The 18,064-nt window shown below is 21.2% G+C and overlaps 1 protein-coding gene across 1 annotated transcript in view; it reads right to left on the bottom strand.

The window, feature by feature from the left end:
* Nucleotides 1-18,064, bottom strand: part of LOC122511516 (serum response factor homolog) — an 80,324-nt gene that overhangs the window by 14,126 nt on the left and 48,134 nt on the right. Inside the window, exon 3 of the mRNA XM_043626813.1 lies at nt 2,664-2,769. Coding sequence (XP_043482748.1) covers nt 2,664-2,769 — 106 coding nt within the window. The remainder of the gene's footprint in view (nt 1-2,663; nt 2,770-18,064) is intronic.

The raw sequence follows: 18,064 nt of genomic DNA, 5'->3' as shown, positions 1-18,064 counted from the left end.
TTCATACATAATACAATTCATTACAGGATTTCAATTATTTTCATTTATTCTTTTCAGGATTTCAATTATTTAAAACAAAATTTCATAAAAATCGTTGCACGAATTTAATTATTTTCATAAATAATAAAATTCTTTTCAGGATTTCAATTATTTAAAACAAAATTTCATAAAATTCGTTGCACGAATTTAATTATTTTCATAAATAATAAAATTCTTTACAGGATTTCAATTATTTAAAAAAAATAATAAAAATTTGTTATAAGAATTCAATTATTCTCCTAAATAATAAAATTTTTCACCGGATTTCAATTATTTTTAATACAATTTTAGGTAAATTTTTCGAAAAACATAATTTTTTTCAAAAATATTATTAAAATTCTTGGAAAGAATTTAATTACATATCACTTATTTTCAATACTTTTCGCAAAATTTCCTTGAGAATTTTCAAATTCATTTTTGTATACAATTCAATTTTACAAAATTCAGATTATTCGAAAATTCTTCAATTAAATATTTGGAAAATAAAAAATTGGAATATTTTTAAAATGAATTCAATTAAACTTTTTCAAAAAAATTAATTCTACAGAATTGTCAGTTAAAAGTATGAAAAATTCATATTTTCAAAGATTTTAATTTGAAACCTTGTCAAAATTCAATTACTTCAAAAAATTCACGCTATAATATTTTTAATATTCAATTATTCTCTAAAATTTTAACTGAAATTAATTTTTAAATCAATTTTTATCAGAAAATTCTACGACAATTCAATTATTTAAATTAAAAAATAAATAATAATTTATTGAATAATTGAATTTTTCACAAAATTGAATTCTCATAAAGAATTTTATCAACAAAATTTTTAATAATTGAATTCATTTGACAAATTTTAATAAAATTCTTAAAAATAATAACATTTTTCGAGAAATTGGATAAAAAATAATTGAAATTCTGTGATGAGTTTCATTATTTATGGAAATAATTGAATTCCAAAAAGAATTTTATTATTTATGAAAATAATTCAATTCCTAAAAAGAATATTATTACTTATGAAAATAATTTAGTCCCTATGAAAATTTTATTATTTATAAAAATATTTTAATCACTGCGAAAAAAATTATAAAAAAATTTGTAAATAATTGAATTCCTGTGAAATTTTTATTATTTAGGAAAATAATTAAATGTTTGCGTAGAATTTTATTTCAATTTTTTTGAAATTTTTATAAAAATAGTAAAAATTGAAAAAATCATTGAGAAAAATTTTTGAAAATAAATTGAAATTTTGCCAAGAATTCTACTAAAATTGTTTAAAATAATTGAATTTCTCTAAAGAATTTTAATACTTTTGACAATAATTGAATTTTAGAAATGAATTTTAATAATTATAAAGATAAATAAAAATTTTGACGAGAATTTTTATAAATTTTTTAATATAATTGAAAAATTTCAGCGCAGAATTTTATTACTTTTGAAAATAATTGAATTCCACCAGAAAATTTTATTTTTTATGAAAATAATTGATTTCTAGCTAAGAAATTTATTTAATTTTATTTTATTCATTGAAAACAATTTAATTCTTTCAAAGAAAATTAAAATTCTTTCGAGAAATTTAGTTAAAATTATTGTAGATTAAAAATAATTGAATTCTTATGAAGAATTTTTATTTAAAATTTTTAAAAACAATAGAATTCTTTAGAAGAATTTTATTTAAATTGTATTGAAAATAAATAAATCGCCGTAAAGACTTATATTATTATTATTGAAAATAATTGAATTCTTACGCAGAATTATTTTATTAAAATTTTTGAAAATAATTGAAATTTTGCCAAGAATTTTATCAAGATTTTTTTAAAATATTTGAATTTCTACAAAAAATTTTAATACTTTCGAAAATAATTGAATTACTGCGATGAATGTTGTTATTTATAAAAATAAATGAATTTTGCAAAGTATTTTATTAAAAATTCCTGATAATAATTGAATTTCTAGGAAGAATTTTTTGTTATTTATCAAGATAATTGAATTCATTCGAAGAATTGCGTTAAAACTTTTGAAATTAATTTTTTCCAGTGCTTTTTATAAAAATCCTTGATTTTTCCCTGAATTCCCTTACCAATTGTACTTTCCCTGAAATAAAAAATTGACAAAATTTTTAATTTTTAATTTTTTAATTGACAAAATTGTTACTTCTTTCTATAATCGGAACAAAAAGTAGTTCAATTCTTATTTCGTATTTTAAACTAAAAAATTAAATTAAATTTTAAATTCGTTTTGTTCGAAACAAAAAATAATTAATTTAAAAATTTATTATTAATAAAAAGAAATATTCTATAAAAAATTCATGAAATTTTTTCTTGTTAAATATTTTTTTTAAATAATAATTTTTTAATTAATAATTAATTAATTAATTAATAATAAACTATTAATTCGAACGAGCGAGCTAAGCTGAGCGAAACGAGTGAATAAGAAAGTTGCAAGTGATTCACCATCGAGGGATGAAACGAAACTTGAAAAGCAAAAGAGGAAAAAAAAACTTTCTAAACTCAAAAGCAAAAAAAAAAAAAAAAAGAATCTCAAATAGATGACACTTTGTAAATACAATTTAAGGTTTTGCAATATTTTTTCTCTCTCTTGTTAAGAAATTATAAAATAAATGAGAAACTCGCCTGTGTGGTTCTTTGAGTCTTTCGACACAGGCGATTCCACGTCACTATCGTTATCCCCTTCGCTATCGTTGCCACAGATGTCCGACCTCGGGGAAGCTGTGTCCTCCTAGAACAAATAAAAAAAAGCCTTCTTTAGATGGTCTGGGAAAAGAAAATGACTAAATGCTGTTTGAAAAATGTACTGCTTCTTTTTATAATTATCTCCATTACGTTTCCCAAGACAGTCTTTTATATTAACTATCTACAATTTACGACACATTTTTATATTATATTGAATAAAAAGAATGACTTATTATATAGTGCACAACAAAAAATCACCAAGCAAAACCATATAAAGCAACAAAAAAAAAAAAAAATTACCGATTTCTATCTAAAGCATGCGACGAAAGTAAATAAAAATCTCACCAGAGACAACAAAATTACTTTTTCATTGTTTTCACCAAAAGAAAATTACTGCCAGCAAAATATTCAATTTTGGAAAAAATTATGAATCTAAATTATTTTCCCAAAAAATTCAGTATGCTTGGAGAAAAAATAGGATCGTGTCTCCAATTGAAAAAATTATTACAATTTGGAAATAATTATTTTCAAATTATTTTCGAATTCTTTATTATGTTTCCTTTTGGAAAAAATTATTTTTAAATTCTTTATCATGTTTTATTTTAGAAAAAATTATTTTCTAATTATTTTCCAAAATTCAAGTGTGAAGAAATAAAAAAGATCGTGTCTCGAATTTGAAAAATTGTTTAATTTTGGAAAAAATTATTTTCAAATTATTTTTAAATTGTTTTCACAAAATTCGAGTGTAAAGAATTTATCATCAGGGTTGTCACAAAATATTAATTTGGTTTTTCCCTGATTTTTTCCTGATTTCCAAATAAAAATGTTGACTTTTTTACTGACACTAAAAAATAAATTATGATTCACTCTAAAAATTATTAGATACCTAAGAATTAAAATTTTCGAAAAATTTAAAATTCAAACCTTTTATGAAATTCAACAACTTATAATAATTTTAATTTTCAAAAACTTTTTCAAAAAAAAAAAAAAAAAATTAAATTATTTACAAAAATGTTAATAAAATCCTTCGCAAGAATTCAATTATTTTTACAAATTATAAAATTGTTCACATGAATTCCATTATTTAAAAAAATTGTAATAAAATTCGTTGTGAGAATTCAATTATTTTGATAAATAATAAAATTATTTTTAATACAATTTTAAATAAATTCCTCGAAAAATGTAATTATTTTTGAAAATATTCAATTATTTATCACAATTTTAGTAAACAATTCAATTAATTTCAAAAATTTTAATAAAATTTGCAAAATTTCAATTATTTTGATAAATAATTAAATTCTTCACAAAAATTGAATTATTTGCATAAATAATAAAATTCTTGACAGGATTTCAATTCTTTTCACAAATAATAAGATTCTTTACAATATTTCAATTATTTAAAAAAAAATTTGAAAATAATTCATTGCAAGAATTCAATTATTTTCATAAATAATAAAATTCTTCACAGGATTTTAATTATTTTTAGTACAATTTTAAGTAAATTCTTCGAAAAATCTAATTATTTTCAAAAATATTATTAAAATTCTTCGAAAGAATTCAATAGTCATTTTTTAATACTTTTCGCAAAAGTTCCTTGAGAATTTTCAAATTCATTTGTTTAGAATTCAATTTTACAATATTTCGATTATTCAGAATTTCTACAATTAAATATTTAGAAAATAAACAATTGTAATATTTTCAAAAAGAATTCAATTCAACTTTTTTAAACAAAAAATTTTTATTAGAAAATGCTACGCGAATTTAATTATTCAAATACAAAAATAAATAATTTATTGAAAAATTGTTAAAATTGAACTTTCATAAAAAATTTTATCAACAATTTTTTAAATAATTAAAATTTTTTTGACGAATTTTAATAAAATTCTTAAAAATAATTTCCTTTTTTGAAAAATTAGATTAAAATTGTATTAAAAATAATGGAATCTCTGTAAAAAATTTGATTGAATTGAAAAAAAAATTTGAAAATAATTGAATTTTGGAGAGAAATTTTATTAAAATTTTTGAAAATAATTGAAATTTTCTTAAGAAGTTTATGAAAATTTTTGAAAATAATTGAATTCTTGAGACGAATTTTAATATTTCTTTTTAAATAATTTAATTCGTTTGTAAAAATTTTATTTAAAAATTACAGATATTAAAAATAATTGAATTTTGATAAAGTATTAAAATTAATTAAATTTCTACGAAGAATTTTATTAAAATTATTTTAAAATAAAATTAAATTCGAATAAATAAATTATATCAAAGCTCTTTGAAATGATTGAATTTCTTTGATGAATTTTAATAAAATTTTTAATAATAATTGCGTTTTTTTGAGAAATTTCTTCCAAATTGTATTGCAAATAATTGAAATTCTGCTATGAGTTTTATTATTTATGAAAATAATTGAATTTGTGCGAAGAATTTTATTATTTACAAAAATAATTGAATTTGTACGAAGAAATTTTTTTTTTTACAAAAATAATTGAATTTTTGCGCACAATACAATTATTTATGAAAATAATTTAAATTTTACACATTTTATTCAAATTTTTGAAAATATTTAAGTTTTTAATAAAAATGTGTTGAAAATAATTGAATTGGTACGAAGAATAATTATAAAAAATTTGTAAATAATAGAATTCCTGTAAAATTTTTATTATTTAATTAATTCATTCAAAATCAAATTTCAATTTGGAAAAAAATTATTTTCAAAATTTTTTTTTAGAAATTCGAGTGTATAGAAAGAAAAACATGATGTTTCCAATTTGAAAAAAGTTTAAGTTTGGAAAAAAATTATTTTCAAAAATTCAAGTGTGGAGAAAAAAAAGGAGAAATTTTTTTTGTAAAAAGAAAAAAAATCTCCAATTTGAAAAATTGTTTCAATTTAAAAAAAAAAATATTTTCAAATTGTTTTTATAAATTTGATTGCGAAGAGAAAAAAAATATTTAATTTTGCGGAAAAACTGATATTGAAATGAGTTTTGAAGTGCGAAGGACGAGAAAAGAATTGTGTCGCCAATCGGAAGACACTTGTAAAATTTGGTGTAAATTTAAATTGCTTGAGATGCAGTTGTAAAAATGTTGATCAGCTCGTAAAAGCATTTGTAACCGTTTTGTTTGGAAGTTGTACACTGCAACAGGATAAGCACCTAACTGTAAATCACTTTTAATACCCTACACCTTAAACGGAGAGACAGAGAAGTGTTGAGGGGAATATGTAAGTGACAAATAAAGGTGTAATTCAATATGAACGTGATAAATCATCTTTCGTTCAAAACTATCATGTCGACAATAAATACCTATACACAATATGTATTCAATGATTTCAAAATGTCCACGAGCAACAAAACCGCATACATATATTCAAAGTTGATGTTTGGTGCGAGACGTCAGACGAGACACTAAATAATCAACAATCACTGCGAAGTGCGAGAAAAAGGGCAAAACAACGTGTATATCGTCTCATTTATAATAAAAAAAAAAAACAAAACAAAACAAAAAAACAAAAAGTGAACAAAAGAAAATTAAGACTTTTTTTTCTTTTGGTTTCTTTGGTACTTTACGGACCAACAATGAAAAATTACGGACCATTTGCGGACCAATTATTACTGACAAAAATATAACCAATCCGAGTCAAATAAAAGAACATTTTACTTAAAACTACAAATTAAAAGATGGAAAATTGTAAAAATCATTATCAATTCAATTATTATTTTCAAGTATTTTTAACTAAAATTCAAAAAAATTCATTTAAAAAAAATTAATTAATTTCAAAATCCCATTGTTTTTAAAAAATTCACACTAAATATTGCTTTTAATATTCAATTATTATCTTAAAATTTATCTGAAATTAATTTTTAATTCAATTTTTATTAGAAAATTCTAATATAAAATTCAATTATTTAAATACAAAAAAATTATTTATTGAATAATTGAATATTTCTTAAAATTGATTATTTTTTAACATAATTAAATTTCTGCAAAGGATTTAATTACTCTTAAAAATAATTTAAATTTCCATAAAATTTTTCGAAAAAAAATTAAATTATTTTCAAAATTTAAAAGAAAAATCCTTCGCAACAATTCAATTATTTTTACAGTTAATAAAATTTTTCACATGAATTCAATTATTTAAAAAATTGTAATAAAATTCGTTGTAAGAATTCAATTATTTTGATAAATAATAAAATTATTTTTAATACAATTTTGAATATAAATTCCTCGGAAAATGTAATTGTTTTGAAAATTTTTTGCAAAAATTCAAATAAATTTCACAAATAATGAAATTCATCGCTGAAATTAAAATATTTTCAAAATCTACTATTTTAAAAACATTTCTCAAAAGAATTCAATTTTAAAAAAAAGTAATAAAATTCGTTGCAAGAATTCAATTATTTTCACAAATAATACAATAATTCTTTACATGATTACAATAATTTAGAAAAAAATTTAATAAAATTCTTTTCAAGAATTTAATTATTTTCATAAATAATAAAATTTTTCACGCAGGATTTTAATTGTTTTTAAAACAATTTTAAGTAAATTTTTCAAAAATAGGTATTATTAAAATTTTATTGTTTTTGAACATAATTATATTTCTGCTAAGGAATTTATTACTTTTGAAAATAATTGAATTTCTGCAATAATTTGTAAACTTCTCTAAAATTAAAAATTTTTTTTATGTGCAGTTTTAACTAAAATTCTTCTATAAATACATTATTTTTCATATTTTTTAAAAAATTTCTTTTAAAATTTTCAAATTCATTTGTTTACAATTTAATTTAACAAAATTTCAATTATTCATAAATTCTTCAATTAAATATTAGAAAATAAAAACTTGAAATAATTTTAAAAAAAAATCCGCAATTAAACTTTTTCAAAAAAATCAATTCCACTCAATTGTTAGTTAAAAATATGAAAAATTCAGATTTTCAAAAATTTTAATTTAAAAACTTTTCAAAATTCAATTACTTTTAAAAATTCACGCTCTAATGCTTTTAATATTCAATCATAATATAAAGTTTCAACTGAAATTCATTTTTAAATCAATTTTTATTATTAATTTTTTCTTTTCTTATTAATTTTCTTTCAAAAATTTTGTTGAATTTAATTTAATTTCGATTTTTTTATTTTTAGTCTCGATGTTAATTTCGATATTCTCGCTAAGTGAATTTCTTCGTAAATTTCAATTTTTTCAAATAAAATTTCTTTAAATTTCAATTATTGGAAATTTTTCGTTTTTTGAAAATTGTATTTGCTCTGAATTTCTTTTTATCGAATTTTCTTTTTTTAATTATTGAAATTGCAGAAAATTTCTTTTTGAAAATGATTTTTTTTACTTTGATCCAAAATTTAAATCTCTTTGAATATTTTTATAAATTCGTTTGGTATCGTTTCTTTGAAATTAGATTTTGCAATTTTATATTATTTTAACTATTTCGAAATTAATTTCTCCAAAATTTAGATAATTTTAAAAATTTCTTATTTTCAGTTTTTCAATTTTTGAATTTAAAGTCAAATTTTAGTTTTTTCATAAGTGCAAAAAGTTTATTTTCAATTTTATTTTGCCTTTTTTTAAAAAACAATTTGGTTGAATTTAATTTAATTTCGATTTTTCTGATTTTTAGATTCGCTGTTAATTTCGATTTTCCCGCAAAGTGAATTTTTTCGAAAATTTATTTTTTTAAATTAAAATACCTCTAAATTTTAATAATTAGAAATTTTTCGTTTTTTGAAAATTGGATTTACTCTGAATTTCTTTTTATCGTATTTTCTTTTTAAAATTGAAATCGTAGAAAATTTCTTTTTGAAAACGAATTTTTTTACTTTAGTCCAAAATTTAAATCGCTTGCAATATTTTTCTAAATTCATTTGATATTGTTTCTTTGAATTTAGGTTTTGCAATTTTATATTATTTTGACTATTTCGAAATTAATTTCTCAAAAAATTAGATTATTTTAAAAACTTTTTATTTTCAGCTTTTCAATTTTTGAATTTTGAATTTAAGTCAAATTTTAGTTTTTTCATAAGTGCAAAAAGTTTATTTTTAATTTTATTTGGTCCTTTTTTCAAAAATTTGGTTGAATTGAATTTAATTTCGATTTTCCCGCGAAAAGTGACTTTCTTCGAAAATTTCTATTTTTTTAATTAAAATACCTTTAAATTTAAATTATTCAATATTTTTCGCTTTTTGAAAATTGTATTTGCTTTGAATTTCTTTTTATCGTATTTTCTTTTTTAATTATTCAAATCGTAGAAAATTTCTTTTTCAAAACGAATTTTTTTACTTTGGTCCAAAATTTAAATTTCTTTGAATATTTTGCTAAATTCGTTTTTAAAATTAAATTTTAGAATTTTGGAAAATAATAGAAAATGCAAAAGTCCTTGAAGTTGATAAGAAAATCCGGTCTCTAATATTTCGAGAAAATAAATTTCTACTTGAATTTCTATAGAAAAGGGAAAAAAATCAAAATATTTCGAGAAAGTCCATAAAAGTTTATGAAGAAAAAAAAGGAGGAAACAAGTTCGAATTAAAGAAACATAATTTCTGCTCCTCGTTTATAAATTAAAATTCCTCTTAATCTCTCGTTTATCAGGCTATTGTATCGTTTTTTTTTCTCTCCACCTCCATAAAACGCTATATTTACAAAAGATCTTGTTTATTTAAAATGAAAAAGGGGGGTTTGAGCAGAGGCTCGTCGTTATGAAGAAGAATAATACGATAATTAAATTTTCTTGTCATAATTATTTTGCACATCATTATCGAGTTTACGAAGTAAGTGATGTTTTCAGGAGATATAAAAGAGCGATGTAATATGTATAATGGATAATGAGAGTTGGATGGACAAATTAAGTTAATTCGACGAAGCGATCGTTCAAATGAGACCAAGTTGCGTACGTAGATATATAATACCTGTACGTGTAACATAGTGGAGGAGATGCATGTTTGCTCGCTCCTTATAAGGTCATCCGCTCGACCTGAGCTCGACGACCACAAAAGATTCTCACGAATTCACACGTGGTTCGGCTTTGCGATCGAGTCGAACGCGTCCCTATGCGTTTATGATCCCTATCGAGAGTCACTCATCCTCCTCATCGCGAGTTTTTTTCGATCGACAGAGTAAACCAACTGAAAAATAAAAAAACAAAAGAAAAAGAAAAAAAAAAAAACAGTACCAACCAAGACAACACGTGCAGACCAAGACCATGTCATAACGCATGTTAAGCCAATATAAACTTCATGCAGGAAGGCGTTCATCAACTTGTCTCCGGGAAAATTCCCTTTTTTTTCTCTCTCTCATCATCGAAAATTGAAAAACATTCCGCAAATGCTCCTTCTTCTTTTTCGTTGTCTTCGCAATTTAATTGCTTTTCGATAAATGGATTCTTCTTACGTATTTACTTGGCTTTCAAATATTTGCTTCCTTATTACTTCCACTGAAGAGGAGAGACTTACTGTAAATTGGAATTTCAGAAAGAAATTCAATTCACATTTTCGAACGAATTGAAAATATTTCTATTTTGCTTTCGAAAGCAAAAAATTGAAAAAAATTCCAAAATATAAATTCGTGACAAAAACTTCGAGAAAAATGGAATTTTCGAAAAATTCGGATAAATTGAAATTTCCCGAAGGAATTTCAGAATTTCCAAAATTGTAGAAGACATGGAATTTTAAAGTAATTTCAATATTAGTGAGAATTGAAATTTGACGAAATTGACTCCAAGGGAAAATTGAAACTCGCCCAAAATCTGAAAATTAAACGAAGCGAAATTAAAATCAAAATAAAATTATTGAGTCAAATTTAGAAAAATGGAAAATCGAAAAATCTAAATTACGAGCAAATTAATATCAAAATATTCAAGTTCAAAACAATTTTTGTCAATGAAAATACAGGAATACGAATCATTGCATTCCAAAATTTTAAAAAATCGAATTAATCAAATTTAAAAAAAATAACAAAGAAATCTAAATTTTCGACCAAAATAGAAGAATTCGGTTTCAAAAAGAAATTTTTTTCGATTTTTATTTCAAAAAAAAAATCGAATAAATCAAAATTCGAAATAAATTCAATTTTCGAATAATTCTAAAATTTTTAAAATTCGAATAAAACAAATTTAAAAAAATTAGAAAGAAATCTAAATTTTCGACCAAAATAGAAATTTTTGGTTTCAAAAAGAAATTTTCTTCGATTTTTATTTAAAAACAAAAATCTGATGAATCAAAATTCGGAATAAATTCAATTTTCCAAAAAAAATTTCAAAATTCGGTTTATTTCGATTATTAATTGAAAACAAAAATCTGATAAAGCAAAATTCGAAATAAATTCAATTTTTTAAAATCGAATTATACAAATTGAAAAAAAAATAGAAAGAAATCTAAATTTTTTAACAAAATAGAAAAATTCGGTATCAAAAAGAAATTTTCTTCGATTTTTATTTGAAAACAAAAATCTAATGAATCAAAATTCGGAATAAATTCAATTTTCCAAAAAATTCCGAAATTCGGTTTATTTCGATTTTTATTTAAAAACAAAAATCGAATGAATCAAAATTCAAAATAAATTCAATTTTCGAAAAATGCTAAAATTTTTAAAATTCGAATAAAACAAATTTTAAAAAATTAGAAAGAAATCTAAATTTTCAACCAAAATAGAAATTTTTGGTTTCAAAAAGAAATTTTTTTCGTTTTTTATTTAAAAACAAAAATATGATAAATTAAAATTCAGAATAAATCCAATTTTTTTAAAAATTCCAAATTCGGTTTATTTCGATTTTTATTTAAAAACAAAAATCGAATGAATCAAAATTCAAAATAAATTTAATTTTCGAAAAATTCTAAAGTTTTTAAAATTCGATTAAAACAAATTTAAAAAAATTAGAAAGAAATCTAAATTTTCGACCAAAATAGAAAAATTCGGTTTCAAAAAGAAATTATCTTCGATTTTTAATGGAAAACAAAAATCTGACGGATTGGGGTACAAAAGTTCCAAAACGGAAGTTCCAATCGAAAAATTCCAAGAAAAAAGTTCCAAAATGAAAAGATCCAAAATTTATTTTTCCAAAGTACAAAAGTTCCAAAGTCCAAAATGTCCAAAATATAAATTTACCAAAGTGTGAAATTTCCAAAATAAAAAGTGTTGAATTGTTAAATAAGTGAAAAGTATTGGAGTTGTTTAAAAAAATAAGGCATCTCCAATATTTCACATTATTTCTTCTATCTGAATGCTTGTAATACAGAAATCCTTCGATATGTACCTAAATAATTTTTTTCCGACTTGTATTAATTCTACCATAATTAAAATTTACAATTTAATATAATTTTACTGTTCACTATTTTATAGTTAAAATAAAATTTCTAATTTTACTAATTTACAATTTAATATAATTTCACTGTTTACTATTTTTAAATTTGAAAAAAAAATTTTAATTTCACAACATAATTTTGGAATGAGCACACGTTGAATGAAATTTTTGATTTGAAATTTAAAAAATAAAAAAAAACAATGTTTGGAAAAAACGACTATTGGAAAAATAATACTTTGGTAAAAATGGCCTTTGGAAAAATAATACTTTGGAAAAAATATCATTTGGGAAAATAATAATTTGGATCCTTCGGAATTGGAACTTCTGTTTTGGAACTTTTGACTCCATACCATCTGACGAATCAAAATTCAGAATAAATCAAATTTTCGGCAATTTATAAAATTTAGAATAATTCTATTCGGAGAAAAATAGAAATTCACCGTAACTGGAAATAAATAAAAGGAAACTAAATTAAAAAATTAATTTTCCCACTTATGAAAAATTAAAATTCTCCTAAAGTCAAATATAGAAAATTGGAAAAATCCTAAAATCAGAAATTCTAGAAGAAAAAAATTCTATACAACGGAGAAATGAATTTCAAAATATTCGAGATATATTATTTAAATTTTTGCCCTAAAGTCAAAAAATTCAGTTTCAAAAAGAAAATACAATTAACTGTGATTTTCATGTGAAAAAGAAAAACTGACAAAATTAAATTCAGAATATATCCGATTTTTGAAAAAAAAATTCGATAAATTGAAATTTAGAGAAATTTTAATTAAAGAAAATGAATTTTAAAGAAATTTTAATTGAAAGGGAAAAATTTGCTTTTTAATTTTTTGATTTTCGAAAGTTTTGAAAATCAAATTTCAATTTACATTAATAGAATTTTCGACCAAAGTAGAAAAAATTGTATTCAAAAAGAGAATATAATGAATAAAAGTTCAAATAAATCCAATTTTTGAAAAATAAAAATTTTGATATTTACTACAAATCTGATGAAAATAAATTCTGATTTTAATTCAGAAAAAGTAAAATTTTATAAAAAGAAATTGAAAATAAATCCAATTTCCTAAAAACAAACAATTTTGTTCAATTGACATTTAAAGGAATTTTAATTGAGAGAATTAAAATTTTAAAAAAACTTACTACACTAAGAAATCGAAATTTACCGCAAATCTGAAAATTAAACGAAACAAATTTTCGAAAAAATGAAAATAAAAAATTTTCCAAATCGAAAAAACAACGGAGGTAGATTAAATGAAACGGAAAATAAAATTCTTGTACTTAAGAAGAATCGAAATTAGCCAAAAAATCAAATTTACAAGAGTGGAGAAACTGAAAATTAGAAATTCAAAAAAAAGATCTAATTTCGGAGAAATGAATTTTCTACGTCAATCGAAATACAAAAACTAATAATAATTCAGAGAATGAATCGAAACGAAACTAAGACAATAAAAATTCTCAAAAACGAAAATCGAAAATAAATTTAAATTCCAATAATAAGAATTATAAAGAAAATATTCAAGTTTAGAAAATATAAATTTTCAAAAAGAATGACAATTTCCATTTCTGAAAATTCCCCCAATATCGAATTTGAAATTCGCTAATTTTCCCAATTCTGATAAAAATAAAATATTTCCATACAATATGATAAATTGAAAGAAAAAAAAATCCTACGATAATATTAGTTACAAATGGTGTAAATTAACATTTCAATATTAAAACGAATGGCACTTCATTTAATAAACGTGGCAAAATTTTTCTCGACAATCGCCCCCAATAATTTAACTGTCAAAAATAAAAATTCATTTCAACATTGAATATTTGTCAATTTCGCGATTAATCGAAATTAAAATGCATCAAAGCAATCGACCGAAATATTTTCGGCGGGCGACGTAAGCGGGTACCGGAAATCGTAGTCTTATTGGTTTTTTCTTTCTTTTTCTTCGTCTTCGAATTTGTTTTTTTTTCTCTTTTTGAAGCTACTTTCTCGATATAAAACCAGTGGGAGAAACAGGGTTCGCTTCAGATATATATACACACAATTCACTACCTTCCGCCTCTCTTTATGTACATGTTCGAGTTCCTCGACACTAGTACATATACAGGGTGTTTATTCTCAGCATGAGACATCCAAATTGGTCATATATTTTTCACCCAACGTGGGTAGTCGACTTTAAAAAAGAAAACTCGTTACCGAGGAAGAAGTCTCTTTTAATTCCACTTGCTTCAAAGAAGGCATTCATATAAATGTTTATAGCATGTGAAGAAAACTTGCTTCACATCTTCGCATATTGAAAAATTACTTCCAAAATCATTTCTCGTCCCCAAAAATTAAATAGCATTCCGATTTTTATCATTGTGATTAAATTTCTTCATTTCGAAATTGCCTTCGCTTCGTTTCGTTTCATTCTTTTTTTTCTTCTTCTTATCAATTCACTTTCGTTTTGTTTCTTCTTTTTAATCGAAATCTCTCTCATTTTTTTTATTTGCACCTTTTTCCGATTACAGGACAAAAAATCCAATTTAATAAATCCAGACCGGAAAGTCCAAGAAAAAAAGTCCAAAGTACAAACAATCTAAAACAAAAATGTCCAAAGTCAAAAAATCAAAAATAAATAAAATCGTCCAAAATAAATAATGAAACTTGTGAAAAAGCCACATTTTTACTTTTGCACTATAAAATCGGAATTATTTTCAAAAGTTTTGATAAAATTTTTTACAAAAATTCAATTATTTTCATAAATAAAAAAATTTCTAGAAAAATTTCAATTATTCTATAAAATTTTTAAAACAATTATTCCAAGAAATACAATTATTTTCAACAATTTTGATAAAATTCTTTACAAAAATTCAATTATTTTCATAAATAAAAAAATTTCTAGAAAAATTTCAATTATTCTATAAAATTTTTAAAACAATTATTCCAAGAAAGACAATTATTTTCAACAATTTTGATAAAATTATTTACAAAAATTCAATTATTTTCAAAAATAAAAAAATTCTTCACAAAAATTCAATTATTTTCATAAATAAAAAAATTTCTAGAAGAATTTCGATTATTCTATAAAATGTTTTAAAAAAAGGAAAGGTACTTTTTGACCAGAACAAAAAATAAAAAAAAAATTAATCCAAAGTGATTTCACTTTGGATTAATTAATTTTTTGGATTTCATTTCCTTTGGTTTTTTTGGTTTGGACTTTTTGTTTTGGACTTCTTGTCCGGATACCCTTTTTTTTCATAGAGGGTGAAATAAAAAAATCTTTTTTTCCCTAACTTTTTTAATACTTTTTTTCAAATATTTTCAATTTTGAAATTAATTTATTGAAAGTCATTGAATTCTTGTAAAGACTCTTACTAAAAAATTTAAAGAGAATAGTTAAATTCCTTCAAAGAATTTTTTTATTTATGAAAATAATAATTAAATTTTCGCAAAGAATTTTGTTAAAATTTTTTAAAATCCTATAATTAAATTCTTTTAAAGAAATTCTTTTAATTTTTTTAAAATAATGGAGTTTTTTTTAATAATTTTAATTGAAAATTTTAAAAGCAATTAAATTTTATGAAGAAGATATTTATTAAAATTGTATTGAAAATAATTGAAATCCTGATAAGAATTTTATTATTTATAAAACATAATTTAATTCTTGCGAAGAATTTGACTATTTTTAAGAATAATTGAATTATTATTTCGAAGAATTTATTAAAATTTTAGGAAATAATGAAATTTTATAGAAATATTTGAAAATATTTGAATTCTGCCGATGAATTCAATTCAAATTATTTTGGAAATAATTGAATTGCTTCGAAGGATTTATTAAAATTTTAGAAAATAATTGAATTCTCTCGTGAAATTTTATTGAAAATAATTGAATTTTTGCTAAGATTTTACTATTCATAAAAATAATTGAATTCTTTCGAAGGATTTATTAAAATTTTAGAAAATAATTTAATTCTTTCGTGAAATTTGAAAGTAATTGAATTTTATGAAGAATTCAATTATTTTCAATAATTGTAACAAAATTCTTTGCAAAAAGTCAATTTATAAATAATAAAAATCTTTACTAAAAAATTCAATTATTTTTAAATAAATAATAAAAATTCTAATCTAGTAAAAATTCTCCAAGAAAATTCAATTATTTAAAAAAATAATTGAATTGAACTGAAGAAAAAATTGTTTTTTCTAACAGAAGAAAATTTTTTACTTTTCTAAAAAATAATAGAAAAAAACCGTAAAAATAAAAGAATTTTTAAAATTTTCTCTACTGAAAAAAGATTGCAAATGAAGAAAAAATTATATAAAGAGATTTTCGGTTGAAAAAAATCAATTTTGAAATTTAAAAACAAAAAGAATTTCGAAATACAAAAAATTTGTATCAAAAAGATAAAAAGAAAAAGAAAAACATTCAAAAGAATGTTGGAAAGCCTCAATTAACAAAAAATGTTGATTAATTCAAAATTTGGAATAATTTCAACGAAAGGATTGCTTTTCAATTGAAGGAATTGAAATTTAAAGAAATCCACTTCCCAAAAAAATGAAATTAACAGCAAATCTGAAAACCAAACGAATTGGAATTAATTAAAAATTAAACCAAAATTTCAAAAAGAAAGACAATAGGAAAAATTATCAAATTTTCGAAAAAAACGAAAGTAGAAAAAATGAAGTTGAAAATAAACTTTTTCTACTCATAGAGTATCAAAATTCGTCTTAAGTCCAATTTTTATAAAATAGAAATACTTAAAATTTGAAATTAAAAAAAACGAAAAAAAACTAAAAATTGAGTCAACATTTTTATCTATGATTTGAAAAAATTAAAAATGTTGATAAGAGAAAATGCCAATAAATTAGAGGAGTTTGAATGTAAATAATAGAAATTTAAAGAAATTAACTTCACGGAAAAATTAAAATTCACAAGAAATCTGAAAATTAAATTAAACGAAATTAAAAACCAAATGATGTAGAAAATAAATTTTTTGTTTGTAGGAAAAAATTTAAATTCGCCTAAAGTCAGATTTTGAAAATGGAAAAACTGAAAATTAGAAATTCAAGAACTAAATCTAAATTGTAGAAAAATTAATTTCGAAATATTCGACATAACAAAAAATTGGAATCGAAACTTTGCTTCTAACGTTTTTTCTTTTCTACATTTTTAAAAATGAAATTTATAGAAACGCTTCTCAAACGAATTTCGAATATTTTTCAGAGAGATCTTAACTTTTGACTCAAATAAAAAAATTTTATTTCAATAGAAAAAAAAAACATTTTTTTGGATTTTAGAAAAAGAAAATCCGATAAAATGAAATAAAGAAAAATTCAATTTTCGAAAAACAACAAATTTTGATAAATTTAAATTTAGAGTAATTGTAATTGAAGTAATTCAAATTTAGAAGAATTTTAATTCAAAGAATTCAAATTTAGAGAGATTTTAATTGAAGGAATTCAAATTTAGAGAAATTTTAATTGAAGCAATTCAAATTTAGATCCAAATTTTCGACCAGAATAGAAAAATTCAGTTCCATAAAGAAATTTTTTCGATATTAATTTCGAAAAAGAAAATCTGATGAAAAGAAATTCAGAGGAAATCCAATTTCGAGAAATTGACATTTAGAGGAATTTTAATTGAAAAAATTGAAACTTCCGAAGAACCTCACTTCGCGGGAAAATCGAAATTGACAGCAAATCTGAAATCAAAACGTGAATCGAAATTAAATTAATTTCAATCAAATTTTCGAAAGGAAGACCAAATAAAGTTGAAAATAAACTTTTTGCACTTACGAAAAAATTAAAATTCGCCTATAGTCAAATTTCAAACTTTGAAAGACTGAAAATCACAAATACAAAACATAATCTAATTTGCAGAGAAAGTTATTTCGAAATTAAATTTCACTTGAAGAAATTTGAAATGTAAAGAAGTGACAGAAAAATCGAAATTCACAGCAAATCTGAAAATTCTATATTCGAAAAAAGCAAAAGAAGAAAAAATGGAATTTTATAACGAAATTCGCCTAAATTCTCCCGAATTTAGATAATT

The sequence above is a fragment of the Leptopilina heterotoma genome, unplaced genomic scaffold (genome assembly GCF_015476425.1).
Source record: "Leptopilina heterotoma isolate Lh14 unplaced genomic scaffold, ASM1547642v1 Lhet_85, whole genome shotgun sequence".
Lineage (NCBI taxonomy): Eukaryota > Metazoa > Arthropoda > Insecta > Hymenoptera > Figitidae > Leptopilina > Leptopilina heterotoma.
This window is presented reverse-complemented; position numbering and strand designations above follow the sequence as displayed.